General features: G+C 41.3%; 2 protein-coding genes across 3 annotated transcripts; both read left to right on the top strand.

Moving 5' to 3' along the window:
* The first annotated feature begins 607 nt into the window (after window positions 1-607).
* Window positions 608-9,034, top strand: ubap1 (ubiquitin associated protein 1). 2 transcript variants are annotated; one of them, XM_070903196.1, is made up of 7 exons: window positions 608-740; window positions 3,583-3,631; window positions 3,792-3,925; window positions 4,375-5,199; window positions 5,343-5,501; window positions 6,072-6,173; window positions 6,332-9,034. In XM_070903196.1, the coding sequence occupies exons 2-7, from the start codon at window positions 3,592-3,594 to the stop codon at window positions 6,470-6,472; spliced, it is 1,401 nt and encodes a 466-aa protein (XP_070759297.1). In that variant the 5' UTR covers window positions 608-740; window positions 3,583-3,591; the 3' UTR covers window positions 6,473-9,034. The 2 variants fall into 2 exon arrangements, with proteins under 2 accessions (XP_070759297.1, XP_070759298.1); XM_070903197.1 differs by having other exon boundaries at window positions 3,792-3,916.
* A 1,007-nt stretch (window positions 9,035-10,041) lies between these two features.
* On the top strand, window positions 10,042-17,818 carry dcaf12 (DDB1 and CUL4 associated factor 12). Its single transcript, XM_070902635.1, has 9 exons — window positions 10,042-10,403; window positions 12,381-12,671; window positions 13,246-13,524; window positions 13,828-13,888; window positions 14,062-14,255; window positions 14,811-14,876; window positions 15,019-15,181; window positions 15,444-15,622; window positions 15,773-17,818. The coding sequence occupies exons 1-9, from the start codon at window positions 10,344-10,346 to the stop codon at window positions 15,929-15,931; spliced, it is 1,452 nt and encodes a 483-aa protein (XP_070758736.1). The 5' UTR covers window positions 10,042-10,343; the 3' UTR covers window positions 15,932-17,818.
* The last annotated feature ends 106 nt before the right edge of the window (window positions 17,819-17,924 follow it).

Here is a 17,924-nt window from a genome sequence, read left to right on the forward strand (position 1 = left end):
TGTAGCAGGAGAGTATGAAAACAGTCCACAGAAAACACAGTACTGGAGAGAATTTCATTAAAGGGCAGCTTAAAAATTGGTGTGAGGCAATTTAATGTTTCCCCTAATCAACTCTTTGATGACAGGATTTCACTTAATCATTATTGCTATCATTATCATCATCATCATGGGTCAGCCTCTTTCTGTTTTTCTAACAAATACTACAATAAAGATCACATGCAATACAAATTAATAAACTTTGCCTGCCCCAGGTCTTTTGAATGCATGAAACAAGTAAATGTGCACTTCTTTATTAAAAATGTATTTGTATTTTATATTATTAGTAACCCACTAGTAGCTGTCTTTGCCTTCAATAAAGTTTTATGTATGCTTCTTGTTTTTCTTCCATGCATCACATTGAGTGGGTTGCTACAATGCCAATAACATTATCATTAACACTTGATTTGAATAATGAGAGGCACTGGTTTTGCTACCTCTCTTTAAAAACAGTATCCACCAGGATGCTAACACCATTGAGTCACACAGCTGGTTGTGGCGATGTTCTGACGTCATGTAGGTGAGTGACGTCAGACAGGAACCAGGGGAAGGGAGCTTGACAAATCAAGATGGCGTCCCACGCTGAAGCAGGAAAGAGATTTCAGTATAAATAAAACTCACTCGGAGAATAGTTTAAATTTGAGTGCCGTGACCGTGACGAGACGTCGTTTGGATTTTGAAAGAACAAGACAGGGCAGATACAGGTGAGACGAGTCTGTGTTTATACGGAAGCTCTCTTTTGTTTCAGGGGCGGTGGCAGCAGAGACAGCAGTCTATCCTATCCAGCCACATAACGTTACAGTCAGGCCACTAGCGAAGCCAAGCGTATTAGCATGAACGATAGCTTTTCCAAGTAAACATTAGCCTTCGACTTGTGTTGATTGTCAGTGAATACATTTATTTGACCATAATATTCCACTTACACCAAGTAATGTCATACCCGACGTTGACTTCTTAGCTGAACTGTCACTGTATGTTTGCTGTTAGCGCGTTGAGCTAGGAGTAACCAAAGATAGTTATAGGCTAGCTTGTTGCTAATTAACGCTATCATAACTTAGGTAACGTTAGCTAGCTAACGTACTTCAGTTCGATATTACGAGCCATACGTGACAGCTGGGAGCCTTGACATTTGCTATTTTAATGTAAACATACTTGAAAATGTGATGAACTAACGTAACGGTTAAAGTTACTGCGACGCTTTCGCTATCGTTTTAAGTTATAAGCAGTTCAGATCCCCTAAATTAACTAACCTAACAACTACCGTGGCGAGTTATCCTGTGCTGTTGTGGTTGTCTTTGATATCTGGAAAATTAATACTAACTTGACTTGTCTGTACTCAAACAATGAGTTCTCGCTAAGTTGTTAGCTACGGAGAACAGCAACTTGTGTTGGAGGTATGTTGTATTGTGTAACTTTATTCATAAGTTCTATAAGCTACTAAGTTATAGGGCAACTACTACATTAAAACGAGTTGACGCTCAGGAGATACCTCTGATCACGAGATACTTCCAGATCATATTAGGCGCATTTCCACACATGATTAGCCAGAGTGTTAGTCCAGTGTCAGACTATTTTGACTAAACTCAAAATTGGGGTTAAAGGACGTGTACAGCTCCCAAGTTAGTGTAGTACAAGTAACCTGTCTGTAGGTTTGCATTTTTACATTAATGTGTTCAATATTATAGATTTCCACGTGTACTGCTGATCACTCTCTTGAACAGCCTGGTAATATTTAGCAGAGTGCAGTGTATTAAGGACTACTGTGTATTGCAACTAATTTTGCCATTTTCAGAAGGTACATAATGAAGCAATATTTCCAGTAGGGATAGACGGATTACAGGGTTTTTATGTCTAATACCATCAACTTCAACGGGACCATAATGAATCACATAACCATATTTTAATGCCCATACACACATATTATTGGTCTCCCTTTGGTGTTTTTTTGTTTACTACTAATACATATAGTGCATTTTTACTGGTAATTAGTGAAACTGTTAATCTGTAAGTATAAGTTAATATATGAGTGAATTAAAGCATCATCACAGCTGCATTAAGCACTTTCAGAAAATTGGGGCAGCAGATATACTACAAAATAAACTCACTGAATCATCAAGCATTATACTATTTGATTATCACTTGCTTATGGCTAATGTGTAAGTAACCTGTTTCCCACCTACATGTCCACTAGAAACAGAGCAACCCGGTCATCCTGACGTAGTCATGTGAATCCAAGACCAATATCTACTTGCCTTTGAGCACTAGTCTGACCCCACAAATTCCTGAGAAAAGTATCTGTCCATCTTTGGCTTGCTTGATGTTTAAATTTCTTCACCAGCCATACATTTTTCTTTGTCTCAGTGGTATTTTGTGCTGAGTGGGTTTTGTGAAATGGCAGGCTATAGTCTCATATGGGGGATTGGTGAGATTGTGATTTAATCAAATGAGCAAGCACACAAAAGCAAAGAGCTGAACGATGCAACGAGATGTAGAGTTGGGTGTTGATTTTCAGTGGTGTAGGCATTACTAGCAAACCGATCATATATCAGTGGGCCATTTGATTCAGTGTTTATTTTAAATTTAGCTTATTGGAGCTTTAAGCACCTTTTACTAACAAATCAGCCCCTTTCAGCTGTGCAACTGGATCAAATCTATCTATTGGTCCACATCAGCACACAGATCAAAGTTATGTGTTCATCGGACATGAAAACAGTGGCTTCTCTATGTTGATAATGTCAGGCATTGTTGCATGGCATGACCAAATAACGGGATTATGTGACTTGAGATCCAGAGCAGTGGAATGTACAAAGCCAATGGGATAATTAAGAATTTTAATTTGAATAGCACGGACAGCTTGCGATAGCGTTCAGTTCAGTAGGACCAATTTCTCAGCGAAAGACACGCTGTAAATATTAGAAACTACTCTGTGTCAGACAAAAGGTCACGTCTGAAGGCAGGTGGAACAATGGCTGGGGAAATCCACCTTGGGCTGTTTTCACACTGTTGCACCATAGTGTGTTTTTTAAGATACATTTACTTATGGCTTGTAATTATCAAGTCTCTTTGTCAATTAAAAACCTCAGCACTCCTGCTGTTTAACCAAAGATACTCTATAACAGAAGATGGCGCATTACAAGCTGTGTCAATGATATGAAATGGTATACACTTCCTGTATCCTAAGTGGGCGTGATCTCTTCCCAACTGCTTATTTTGCTGCTCGTTTTATCAGTCTAATAATATTGTCTTCCACCCCCCTCCAAAAACAGTTAAATAATAATGATAATAGTGTTATGTGGCTTGTGAATAATGGGTCCAATATTTACTTCGGTAACTACAGGACGAAAGAATCGGTCATAATCTGTGCTCACGTTCACATCTCCCATTGGAGTGAATAGTTTCAGGACCTGCCACTAGTCTCCTAAATGAGCGGGGCAGTGGCGAAACCCACATGACACTGATACAGGAAATTACTCTTAAGTTGGGCCATCTCCTTTCTAAACGCCTCTGGTTTAACTTTACACCTGGTGTGCTCATGTCTGTTTTCAGAGTCTCTAAATGGCTGCGAGGAAGTCAGGATCAGATGCTTACAACAATGGTGAGGGCCTATTTTTAATACTACCTTGTTTCACTGCTTGACTACACTGATGTTTTGAGTTGTCAGTGAAGTGTAGGTTCAAGGTTTGCTAGTGCTTGTAGTTTCAGTGTCTATTTTTCTAATGTATGCTTACTTTGTTTTGGGGTTTTTTTGTACACAGGACCCACCAGCTACCTTGATGACGTTCCCTTCAAGATCAATGAAAAATTCCGCTGCCCAGCCAAAGTGGGGCTGCCTGTCGGTTTCTGTCCTCCAGACTGTGGCTCTTTGCTGGTGGACACACAGGTCAGTCAGGTACAGGAAAGATGTTGATTTTGCACTGGTGTCAGCTGTGGTATGCTGCATGTATATGCATCTCAGCAACATCTTTGCAGCAGTGCTGAACCGTGCTGACCCACAATATTATGGCACGGATGATTATGGGTTCAACATCATGTTTCTGGTCATATGTAGTCATGCTTGAGACCAGAGAGAGGGCATCATTTTTAGATGCTTAGCTTATAGTAATAGAGCAGCACAGTGAAGCGCATGCTGACAATTTAGTCCCTGAAGTTATTTCAGCTGTTGCTAGGTGTTCAGCATACCTGGTCAAATTATGTTGTGCAAGTTCTTTAGACGTTTATCTGTTAAGCTGGAGTTGTAATATCATGTAGCTCTTATTCTAATTTTATCATTTTCTCTGTTACTCTATGTGCTTTCTTTGCCCATCACCCCTATTCTTCCTCTTACTACGGTGTCAACAGTATGACTTTTCTCTGGAGAGGCGAAGTGTGCGCTGGGGGGTTGAACTGGCTGAGGCCAGAGCAGCAGAGGCCAGAGCAGAAGAGGCAGCAGCCAAGCAGGAGGCAGAGAGCAGGGAGTGTTTGGCACAGGCCCAGGACATTGATAGTGGTGGAGGGAAGAAACCCCGGTCTGCTGCAGAGGATCAGGACCTTCTACCACCAGCATTGAACCCCGTCCTAGCGGGGCTGAGCCATAACGCCATCCTCACTCCACTGCCTGCCCCAAGCCTTGGCCCCAGGAAAACCCAGCCTAGCACTCCCCAGCTGCACAGCCTCAACCTAGCTGACTTTGAGCGGGAAGAGGACCCCTTTGACAAGCTCGAGCTCAAAACTTTGGACGATAAGGAGGAGCTCAGGAACATCCTCCAGAGCCAGCCCCAACCTCAACCTCCTCCTTCCATATCCCCACCAGAGGTTTCCCAGATAGGGTCAGCGTCGCGTCGAAACAGCCCATCTCCTCCCAGCACCAACACCAGCGTCACAGCCAAACCTGGCTTTACCCATAAACCCAACGGGTTGGTTGCCTTGCTGGACATGGACAGAGTTGGGCATCCTGGGAGAGCGGGGTTTGACACAGATGATCGACCCTGTAACATCCGCTCTCTCACTTTTCCCAAGCTCTCTGATTCTGGTGACCCAGAGCCAATGAGGTACAGGCCACTTCCCGCACCCATCCCTTCTACCCGACAGAACTTACCCAATGGCAGCCCGCTGACCATACCCAAGACCCAAGTTATTGTTGCCCCTGAGCCAACCGGCCACACCAAGAGTGGCGTACCAAAACCGGTGAGCATGAGATTACCTACTGCATACCTGACAGTGTAATATTGTCCATAGTTGGTGTGAGATATAGTGATGTAGATTAGCCAATGATGGTAAATAAGGAATCTCAGGAACCTTATTGACATTGACTCATGTTTTTACACTAGGTCAACCCAGGGTCAGGATCTGCTGGTCTGCCGTGTGGTGGAGCCCTGCTCAGCATGACCCCCAGTGAGCGTCAGTGTGTGGAAACCCTTGTGGGCATGGGCTACTCTTATGAGGGTGTCCTACGGGCCATGCAGAGACAAGGGCAGAACGTGGAGCAGGTGCGACTCCCTCTCACACCAATGCGCAGAAATCTGGATTCCTAGCATATGCACTGTCCGACATGCTTAACAGTTGTTTGTGTGTGTAATTACATTCAGTGAAGCATCAATGCTGTACATCTGTAAATATAGCCTTGAATTGAAATAAAGTTGTTGCATCATACTGTCTGTTGTCTCAAAAGTTATGGCAATAGATACATTTCTGTGATCTGTTCAGCTAATACTTAAATATATGACCTATCCAACCATGGTCACATGATTATAGTAGTTAGTTATAGCAGTAGATGTGGGATAAAAGAAAAATATAATCAATTCTATGGACTGGTTTTAAATTATTAACTAGTATTGGACACCACTAACTTCTAAGATTTAAGGCACAGCAAAAAGAGGACCCTACAAGACATCACCATCAATTCATTTAAACCCACAATATAATGGTTTATTGTTTTCTTAAAATATACATATTGGTCGGACGGTTTATGTTATGTCGAATTGAAGCTTAATTATCAATGTGACGTGTTAAAATGTTAAAAGCAGACACATAATAAACGTACTTATTGTGTGTCTAAGGTGCTGGACTATATGTTTGTCCATGGACGTCTGTGTGAGCGGGGCTTCGATGCAAGTGCAGTGGAGGAATGTTTAGAGATGTATCAATGCTCGGAGGAAAAGGTTTGTACAAATTTTCTATTAGTTAACTGAACATCTTGAGAACATGCATTGTGTTTGTGTGTTAATAATAATACCTTTTAATAATTTTGCCAAAGTGTGTGTGTGTATATATCAGAAGATTATATCATTTGTTGTATTATTTTTTTCATCCTTCCCAGGCCTTGCAGTTCCTTGAGCTAATGTCAAGATTTGGCGAAATGGGATTTGAGCGGGATGCCATCAAGGAGGTGCTGCTGGTCCACAACAATGATCAGGACAAGGCTCTAGAGGACCTGATGGCTCGGGCTGCAGCTAGCTGAGCCGAGCTAACCAGCCAACCAAAGCCCAGCCCTGGGTTTGCCTCCCGCTACTCCCCAACACAGCCCCTTTCTTTCTGCCTACCCTATCACACCATGCCCCGCCCTTGCCTTGGCTGTGGAAGGGGCAGCTGGGAGACAGTTATATTTCTCTCTGTGCTAAAACGTATTGTGTCTCAGCACTTCTTAAAGACTGTGTGCCTAGAGTGGAGGGGGTCAAAGTGTAACAATACTTCGTGGTGGTGTTTTTTATTCTAAGAAATCCTGGGGTTAGCTTCTAGGATTTGGTACTGCTAGGGTATTTAAGAATGGGAAGAATGTCTGAGCTGGAAAGGAGAAGCTGGAATAATTGGGCTGTGGCGTTTTGATGCCATTCTTATTTGCTTCCACTTGGAAGTGTTTATCTGACTGCAGGCACTGCAGGACCGAATGGGGAGCTGATGACAGTTTGCATCACAGAAAGAGCAGTATGAACTCTTGAAACTCCCCAAAAACTAAGCTTCCATCTTCCACTGCTCAGTGCAGACCTAGTAAATGGTGGAGGGGATTGGGGTTCTTGAGAAGGCCCTCTTCAAACTGAACCAACTAACATGAAAAATCAAACAAAAAGATAAAAAACAAAAGGCCCAGTTGCCACACAGACAACTGACTCTAAAGAAGTGCCCTCTCTGCTCTGGTGCCCTGCACCTAGTTCTGTTCAACTTTATTCTTTCATTCATTTTCTGTTCATTTGGGCACTTTTTCATGTCACTTTGAAGATTCCATTTCTTTGCTTTCTGTTGTAATAGATCCTTAGCCATTATAACTCAGAACTTAAGAGATACTACTGGCCCAGTACGCTCTTTGACCTGCACTGGAATGACCTGTTAAAGGAGTGGGGAGAAATGGGGAGTGTTCCTCTGTAGGAAACAATAAGAAATATCCCATAACCCACTGGCACTGATGTGTCACACACTGCACAGGCACAGGCACACCTTTCATAATTATCAACTTATTTAAAATAGTACACTGATACTTTCATTTAAACATAAAGTTTGATATGATAATGTAAGATATGTTAACTGACAAAAGTGATGCTTTTAACTGTCATGGACTTCTGTTTGCAGACTGGAAAAGAGTGAGTGGTTAAAAGAAACAAAAATTAAGTGAGGGCTGTTTTTGCAGCCACATCACAGTGCAATAGAGACATTTCATATTGTGTGACTGTTGACTGGCACTTTGAGCCTCAAGCAATTGTTGTGAGATAAGGAGTGGTCTTCAAGCCTTGCTGGAAGTTAAGATGTGATTTCTGCCATGTATTCTCTGTTATTGCATTTCATGCCACAAAATCTAATCAAACATGACTTTAGTTTGGTGACTTGTCCCCTCTTTTTCTCATGTGTAATGTGAAATAAGTGTTCATCTTGATTTTAGGTTTGTTGGTATCTACACAGTCTTAAATGGAAAGTAAAAACATGTCAATAGCATTTTCACATGTTGATTGGGTATAAATGTCTAAAAGAAGACCATGATCATTTATTTTGATAATATGTGTTAATGGACCTCCAGAGTTCCATGCTACATATGCTCTGTTGCACTAAGGGCAAAGGTGGCAGAAATGTCCATAATCTTGAGCTCTGTGGTACTGATGGGGATTGTGATAGGCATGGTAACAGATTAAGGGCTTAAAGTTAGCAAAATGTGACTCTGCAAACTGGCACTTTGCTTGGGGCGGGTCCAGTACTTTTTTGCAATTGTTGAACATAAGACAAAAAAAAAGTCTAACCACCAATCTTTTTTTAGAACAACCGTGGGTTTGACCAATCTAGTTATAGTGTGGCTTATTGCCAATACAGACATCATTTAAAAACAACAAACATCTCAGTGTTTGCGTAAGTGACGCACATCGTCGTGATTCTGTCCTTCAATCCATTTTTTTTTGTGCTAATTTTTGGTTAGGACAGTGCCTGGTGCAGGCAAATAACATGCAGATTAGACCTAGTATCCTTATTTAAGCCAGTGTTTTGACTGGTATCTGGATGACGTAATCAACAGTGTTTTCACCCAGTTCTGTTTTTAATTGCCTTCCTTCTTGATTTACTGTGATAAAGAAGAAAGGTACTCTTACTCTACAAACACATAAGTGGTATTATTGTCTTCGCCTTACATAGCTCAAGTGTGGTTTCCTTAATCATACATAAAGCAAGTTGATGTCCACTTGCCTCTCCTCTGACAGCCACACACGTTGGACTGAATACAGTATAGCAGGTTCTGGACTTCTTCCATCAATGCCTCCTTCCATTTCTGTTACAATCTTCTAGTTGTGTGGGGATGAAACACAACTAAGCTCTCATTATTTAGGGCATCATGTTTAAGGGTTTATATGTCAGGTCCACTTTTAAGTCACCACATAATTGAACATGGGGCACTAATGAACCTAGTGAACATTGAAATATCGTAATGGTATAATAAAAGGTGGGTGAGTTGAGTGTTCTTTCCCGAGCTCCTGACATGTGATTTGCAAAATGTTCAGTTTCCTCTTCAATGATTTGGAAAACCACATGATTAAATGTGCACATCTTTTCAGTGGTGAGACTGTTGATCGTTGCTGGTGTTGCTTTTTGAGCTTAATTTGATATTATTATTATTATTATATTTTCTCAAGCATGGTCACAACAGGTTAGATGTGTTGACATGAAGCTGGTGAAGAAGTACAATTCTCCCGCTCCTTGTTTTCTATCTTCTATAGCAAATGCATTTTTATTCTCTCTGTTCAGTTGACAAGACAGCAACAATACAGATGATTGTCCATCCAGGTATTGTTAGTGGCAACTGGAAACATCCATCTGTGTGGCCTGGTCAGCAGTAAAAAAGACGATTATGCATTAGTATAGAGGCCATATTCGGTCTGCCTGAGCTCACCAGGGTTAATAAACATAAGATTACAAAGTCGTGTATAATGTCTGTTAAAGGATCTGAATTAAGGTCTTACATAGTGCCCAGTCATCTCTGTAAATTCAAATTTCTATGTCAACCATCTTCAGCAAAATCCAGCAAACTATATAATATTAAGATGTATGATTTCTTCCCTTCAGTCTACTAGAAATCCTCAATGTTCACAGTAACAATTATAACATACCAGGGGATGTCGCATAAATAACAGACAGAACATAGCCCAATAGAATCATATTTAAATATTGATTATTTTTGTGAATCATATATTAAAACTATTTTTTAAGAGAGCACAAAGTTTTGATAGCTTATGATTTGATTGTATGTATACATTGCCTGACATTCTACTGAAAAATAAAAGCTTACTATTATTTCATTTACATTTGTGTATATTAAATGTACATAATATAATAAGATTAGTAGTATAAAACTGCTCAATTTTACTATGACTTCTGTCACCGAAACAAAAGAATATGTTGTTAAAACAGAGAGAGAATCATCATCAACTGATCAATGGACTCACGCGGCTGACGTGAACGAGCACGCATGACGCTCGCGTTCACGTACGACCTTGTTTTTGTTGATGTTTAATTTGAGTGCGGCTGCGCGCTACTCAATGCTTTCGCCGTTGCTGACGCGACTTGGCAGGAAAAAAGAGAGTGTGAACCCTCTGGCAGTAGCTAGCGACTCTGTCGAAACTGAATAGGTTGTACGGCCTGAGTGAAGTATTATTTGGGAGCCTAGGAGGCAAGCTAACGATAGTAACTCAGCGACAATCTTAACCAGCGACTAACCAACCTCTCCCGTATGTGATCGCCCTTCTTCGTCATCGGACGCTGCCAGAGAGGGCCAAGGAACAAAATAGCATATCGCCATTATATGATCCAGTGTCCAGCGTCACTTTTACCCTCCATGTGGGTGAGGGAACTGTGTGTATCAGATTATGGCGAGAAAAACAGTTAGCAGGAAAAGGAAGGCAGGAGAGCCCAAGGACCAACAACAGGTAGGCGGAAACCGGTGCGGATCCATATTAGCTAGCTAGTCAGTTGTGTTAGCATGCTAACTAGCACTGTGCTAGCCAGGTTTAGCTGATATAAGCTACGTCAGAGGCAAAATATTGATGACATTTTAAAAGATTAACCACTACAATATATTACACTATATGGACAAAACATACTCCGAGCAATCACAATTGTGGTCGTATTTAAACAATAATACAGCGTGTTTCTGTTTAAAAGTCAGTACCCACTAACGTTAATGTTAGCATGGCGTTAGCCAACGGCAGTCCGTTATTAGTACGATAGCTAATGTTAGCCAAAAGGATAGCTATCTCATCTTATTAGGGCTGTTATTTAATTGTTTTCACGATTAAATCACCTTCTCGCGGGTATTTAACGTTGACAGTCCCTTGTTCGGTTGGGGTCATTAAATGTCACTCTCTAGTCCCCATCTAGAAAAACGTTAATCATCACTGATGAATTTGCCTTTATAGTAGTGAATTGTTAGGCATAGCTGTAGCTATTTAGCCAACGTTAATGTTAGCTAGGTGAAACGTTAACTAACAGTTGACTAGCTAACTTATAGCCGTAGATTGGCTTGTCCACGAATGAAATGGACCTTTGCCGAATTGACAACGTTCCTCATCAGCAAGAAGATCTTTCCTATTCAGTCAGTCCTGAGCCAAGCTGTTGACAAAATATGCTTTGAGTGAAACCACAAATTGGTTGGCATTGAAAATATTGTGCTTCTACTGCATTGTATGTCAACAATGTCAAGGCATGCCTTGGGCACGTGAGGCCACCATCATTCACTAGTAGAATTAGACCACATCCACATTACTATAAACAGTCCCAATTTTCAGTCTATTAATGACCCACATCAGACAAAACTATCAAAGATTACAAGGACTGGCCCAGGACTGTAGTACAACTTATGATGGGTATGAATAATTAGGCCAGTGTTTATAATCAACAGTAATGTTTTATTGTGATGTAAATTCAGATACATCTGGTAGTTTCTATGTAAGCAATCAAAATAGTTGGAACAAAACAATGATTAGCAATTGGTGTATACCTCTGTTAGAAGGAAATGTTGGTCTGGGACCCCTGAATGTTTCCAAATGTCTATGTCTTGGGAGTAGACTAGCTGTTCTAACAGTTTATATGTTACATCTTTCATTTTTAGGGATTCCCAGATAATATTATTTTACCATTTTGACAAATTGCTATTCTTTTACAGTAATAGTGTATTAGCTTTTGTTGTGTGCTTACATATATCTATAAAACCAATGCAAAATGAAACATTGACACAATAAACTGAAATATAATTTTTAAAAGCTGTGCTGTGAACCAAGTTTGATTTTTATTTGCCCATAAATGGATGTACTGATGGACAAACAAAATGTGACTGGTGTGCCTGATGTGACTCTGCCTGTATACCTTTTAGCATGTGTGCGTGTGTGTGTGTGTGTGAAATACATTTTGTTGTGTCCCTGACCAATGATAATGCAGTCAGTAGGACTTATGAGGTCTGCTGATTAACAATAGATGTTCGCACCTCTATTATACCTGAGCGGGATGTTGTATCAAATTCAGTGCTTCTGTGAGCGCTAGGCCTGTATTGACCCAGCCTGATAAAGTGTCAGTGAGGTTGTGCATGTGTGTGTTTTTACTGTAATACTTCCATGATCCACTAAGGCTCTTAAGTCTGTATCAGTGAGCTACAGATATGTGTCCTCAGTCCTCTGGGGGATGGGTATGGCTCACAGACAGTTTGTGATGCTGAAATGGGGATTAAGAAAGCTGAAAAAGAAAAAATGCGATGCAATTACATCATCTTATTTTAAGACTTACTTTTATTCATATCATTAATTAACTCAATTGTAGGCTAATAATTGTTGGCTTTGGACTTGACAAAAGTCATGTGCTTTTCCCGCAGAAATTCTTCTGGTGTTTGACCTTTTTCCCCTCTCTTTCCTCAGCTGGGCTGGTGTCAGGCACCACACAAGCGGAGCCGTGTTTCTTGTTCATCACGTCATGCCCAGCAGTGGTGGTGCAGTCGGCGCTCAGTGGTATGTGCCCTCCGGGGGCGGGAGTTCAGACCTCAACAGCAGCACGAGTTGCGGCTCCAGCGGAGCCTGCGGGGCTTCGCAGCCGGCAGGCTCCCTGGCATCCTCAAGGAGAGGGAGTTCTCTCTGGGGCGACTCAACAAGGTGTTTGCCTCACAGTGGCTCAACCACAGGCAGGTGGTGTGTGGGACCAAGTGCAACACGGTGAGATGTCATTTTGTTACCTACCTGCATTTCTTGGTTAGGCATTCCCATATATTTTCAGTTAATCTGAGAGTACTATCACTTAATCAGTAAGATTACATGCACTCAAATATGTTGCGGATGTATGCTGTATAAACAGAGAAAGGCAATTCTTAGATTATTGTCTGTCATGTAGACACCATAACCAGGTTGCATGCCTAAAGGTTAATATCAGTCGAAATAAGTATAATGCAAGTAATAGAGCTGAATTAGCTGTTAATCTTTTAATTTACTTTTGTTATGAATGCAAACTTATTTCATGCACTAGTATTTCCAGAAAATATCAATTTTGGACTGTCTATCATGCAGAGCGGTCAGTGTTCATTCAAAAAGTAATTTTAACATTAGAGTAATATCCATGATTTAGTTTCTTACATGTTTCTATTTGGTGAATATTGTCATCTTAGGTGTTTCAATCAGACCACTGGACACACACCCCAACGCTTATCTGAATAGTTCTAGCTCAGGATTTCGCTTTGTATTAACTGCTGAACCTGGTAGGCTAACCAGATGTCTTTCCGTCTTTTACCCACAGCTTTTTGTAGCCGACGTCCTGACGGGGCAGATAACACGCATTCCCATGCTGAAGGACCGGGAGTGTCAGGGTGGAGGGTCTGGGGTGGTGGGTGCAGTGGTGGCGGGGCGGCATTACCACCCCACAGGAGCCTCTCGTTCCCGGCTGGACCAGCAGGGCTGTGGGATCCACGCTATTGAACTCAACCCCTCCAGAACGTTGCTAGCCACCGGAGGAGACAACCCCAACAGCCTGGCAATCTACCAGCTGCCCACACTAGACCCTGTTTGTGTTGGAGATGTAAGTGGTTTGGATCTTTTTGTATTTACTGACATCCAGTTATGGCTTATGGTTGCTGTTCCACTCTTGGCCGACTGTAATTTATTCTGTTTTGATTTCTTTTCTAACTACATTGAACTGTCTGAGCACCAGCCATAATGTTATTTTTGTGGCTGGTGATAACCTTATTACCATGATGTATATTTTGTTAATGTTGCCAAGCCACTGTTTAGCATTAGCTGTTCAGCAAGTCAACCTGAAGTACACAAGGTTGTGTAAGAATAGTCTTTTTGCTTTTACATAGTAACCGTTTGTTTTTTTCAGGATGGTCACAATGACTGGATCTTCTCCATAGCATGGATTAGTGACAACATGGCGGTTTCTGGTGAGTTGTCTGTATGGGCTAAGTTAGTAGTTAGTTTAGTGCAAAGTTTTCTGATTCTAAGTCAATGCCCTCTACATATGACAATTCTGTTTGTCGCTTTTTGTATGCAGTTAGTAGAAACACAAATAGTCTAGGCTCATACCTAGATATGTCTTCTGTTTTGGAATTCCTAGGGTCCAGAGATGGCTCCATGGGCCTGTGGGAGGTGACAGAGGAAGTGATGAGCCAAGCGGAGCGCAGTCAGAATGAGGAGTCTGTACCCTCCTACGCCCACATCTCCCACCGTGCCCTCAAGGACATCCCAAAGGAGTACACCAACCCATACAACTGTAAAGTCCGTGCTCTGGCCTTCAACAACAACCACAATGTAAGGTTCATCCTGAATCAGCTGTTGGGAAACCTCGTGATTGTGTTGTCAGTGAAATATTTCTGCCAGTTTTCAGGAAAACACAGGATATGCGAAAGAGATCATTTGAGCCCAGGAGCTAATTTCAGGGTTAATGGGTTAGCCCATTTTAATTTTATTTTTGTATGTGATATAGGGATTTGCTGTTGTAGGTTACCACCCTATCTGTTTATACAAGAATGGCTTGAGCTTTGTTTTAAGTAGTATCACATCCATAGGACCTGCTCACCTCCACTTAATCAAAATCTGGCTAAATACACTTCTTCCATTCTTCACTCTTGACGTGAGCTGTTTGTTGCCTCACTGAGCTAGCAAAAAATGGAAGCTGTGTATATACCTGTATTTTATAACATATTTGAGTGTTTTCCCACCCTACAGGGGAAGAATATTTGATTCTAAAATCATTCAGAAGGCTGAGGATAATTTACTAAATTCTTGTGAAAAGTTTATTGGCCTCCATACACATCAGCTTCAGTCATTTACGTCTGTCCTCCCATGTTGTTTTTCCCTTTTCAGGAACTAGGTGCTGTGTCCTTGGATGGCTATTTCCACCTCTGGAAAGCTGAGCACAACTTGTGCAAGGTAAATCGCAAAACATAGTTTGACCATGTGATGCATTTCCTTTTCATACTTAACACTTGGGTGATACATCTAACTCTTAATAGAAAGTAATCGTGAACAGGGTGACTGTTTGTCATTTAACATTCTATGGTGTTCCCTCTAGATACTGTCTACCAAGCTGCCTCACTGCAAAGAGAATGTGTGTCTGGCATATGGACAGGACTGGTCGGTGTACGCTGTGGGTTCTCAGGCCCATGTTTCCTTCCTGGATCCGCGGCAGCCTACACACAGCATCAAGTCCGTCAATTCCAGGGAGAGAGGAAGCGGTAAGCTGTAAACTTCTAAATGACGCTAAGGGCAGAGAGCGGCTGGCCTCCCTAAACTACTTCATGACGATGTTTAATACCTTACCCAGTTGGTTTAAAGAAATGAATTGATAAGCCGTATTCATTTGTAATTTTTCTATTTCTAACGTGTGTGTCAGAGTACTGTGTGGGGCAGCCTTTAAGCTGGAAAGCACAAACAAGCAGGGAATGTTGATATTTACGTTTGAGTAGCTTTGCAGTTAAGCTGTCTGTGTCTGTTCAGGGATCCGTTCAGTGAGTTTCTATGAGCACATTGTGACAGTGGGGACCGGCCAAGGTTCTCTCCTCTTCTACGACATCCGGGCCCAGAGATTCCTAGAGAACCCTTTGAATCCATCCGGGGGGTACCGGAAGTGCCCAGGAGATGGCATCCTCAAGCTCACTACAGGGAAAGGCTGGCTGGTACACACTTTTTTTTTGTCTATTTGTCTTCAATAACTACTCCTTTTTTGAAAGAATGAAGTGCTAAACTGCATGCGTTTTCATAATGTTTCCTTTCCTCTCTCCTCACCTCCCTCTCTCCTGCTCTCCACCTCTCTGTATTGCCTTCAGAATCACGATGAGACTTGGAGGAGTTACTTCTCGGACATTCATTCCTTCCCCAATGCCGTGTACACCCACTGCTATGACGACTCTGGCACCAAGCTGTTTGTAGCAGGTGGACCCCTCTGTTCCGGCCTGCACGGCAACTACGCAGGACTGTGGAGCTAGCCTCTTGGTCTCCGCCATCACTCTATCACTACATCCTCGTCCAGATTTTTACTTAACCAGTCCCTCCATTACTCTCCCTCTTCCAGTCTGTTGACTCCACCGTCTTTGGTATCCCTCTTGCTCATTGAATTGTCACTCTGTTTTGCTCACACGTGGACTCAGGAGCATGATCTTGCCCCCACCGTATCACGGCTTTGAATATTGTTGTTGTGTATCTTTGTGTCCACCATTACACTATCCCCTCTCCTCCAGTTATTCCTTTGCTCCTTCCACCTCAGCTACTCAGTTTTTTATATGAAAATGAACAAACAATTAACTAGTAGTTTTCTCAAGAGCTGCAAAGTCTGCCACTAATTAACTCAGAAGAGTTTTGCAAAACATTAAGAATAAAGTAATACATATTCTCATCATTTAAACATGTACATCCAACCCGCAGGGATTAGGCTGTGGTCTTTTGCTGGCTTGTTTTTGTATGTAAGGATAGTGTTTACTGCTGCATCCTCTGTGATAAAGGACAGTCTTTGTGAAATACTTGTGGAATTTTCTCCCAAAAAAAGTTCCTTTTCATTCTCTCACTGAAATGGACGGCAATAAAAGAGAGGGACAGCGGGAGAAGGACTGAAGAGACGATACACTTTGAAGGACTGAACCGGCGTGCAGTTACGTTTGGTGGAGAATATTTGCTGGTTGGAACAGCCCGTCCTGTCCCACAACAATCACAAAGAACTTCTCTCTTCTCCTGTCGGAAGTAAAACGAAGAAGCCAATCAAAAATGGGACTTTGTGTTCATATTTTTCTCACTGAGATGGTGTAAAGGAGAAACATTAAGATTGCTAAATGCAGTGTTGTTCTGCTATGAATTAATCCCAACAAATGCATATTTTATTTTTTGACTCTGTGTGATTTGACAGGCATACCCCCTGCTGATATTCTAATTTGCTTTGTTTGTATTTATTTTCCCGTTTCTCTGCCACCTTTATTTGGTTGGTCAGGGGTGTTTATATCGGCTTCTTTTGAAGGATATATTGTCTTTTTGCCCTTTGCTTAAGTTCCTGTTCTCTTGAACCAGAATGCTTTCAGTAGATTTGTCCCGTTACTGGTGTTAAAATCCTGATCTACATCTGTTCTGGTGTTACTAGAGAATTAACCCTAAGATTTAAAGTTTTGGTAGCAAGTTAAGTATCATCATATATGATTGATTGATAGATAGGGGAGCCTTTAATCACTGCATCCTGGGACTCCTCTGCAGGAACTGGGGAGAAGATCTGTAGTGGCTCACTTTTATCTTCTCAACCATTCAGCAAAAAGGGTGCAAAGAGAACTAATGAGAATTTTTTAACTCAACCCTGGAGTGCTGCAGGCACATACATTTGTTGTCACAGTTGTAAAGCTTTCTTTTTTTTTTTCCTCTTGTTTTGTACCAAGGAGTGAGTGATTCTGCTCTTTTTCCTTGTTCGGTAGAGGCAGGGTAGGCTTGAGTTACGTTTTTGCCTTCCTCAAGTCTTTCTGTGAAAGACTGCCACAGGCGATCATAGTTTTCCTTTTCTACATGGAACTTTTCTCCAGTTTTCATGATAATGACCGATCGAAAAGAGAAACCCCAATTACGACCACAAATTGAACAAATAACCAACACTTTTAAAGTGTATTTTATATATAAATGTGTATATGTATGTGTAAAATACATAGGGACAATTGCATACATTTTTATGTATATGTCTGAGCAAGTGTGTGGATTGATCTGTCTACTTGGTGATGCCCTGTTTTTTTTATACATGCCTCATGAATGTTTTTACAAATGACTGAATCTGAGGATATTGTAAGATATGAACATCTGGAAAAAAACAAGCTATTAAATCTTTAAAAAGAGTAAATAATAAAAATAAAATGTATATTGATGTAACGTTTGTTATTTTTTATCCAATAGAAATATTTTTTGTATACAAATGTGTCATGGCTAATTTAGATGATGCCATTAGTGTTATCCAAACAT

The sequence above is a fragment of the Enoplosus armatus genome, chromosome 3, assembly GCF_043641665.1.
Source record: "Enoplosus armatus isolate fEnoArm2 chromosome 3, fEnoArm2.hap1, whole genome shotgun sequence".
Classification (NCBI taxonomy): Eukaryota; Metazoa; Chordata; class Actinopteri; order Centrarchiformes; family Enoplosidae; genus Enoplosus; species Enoplosus armatus.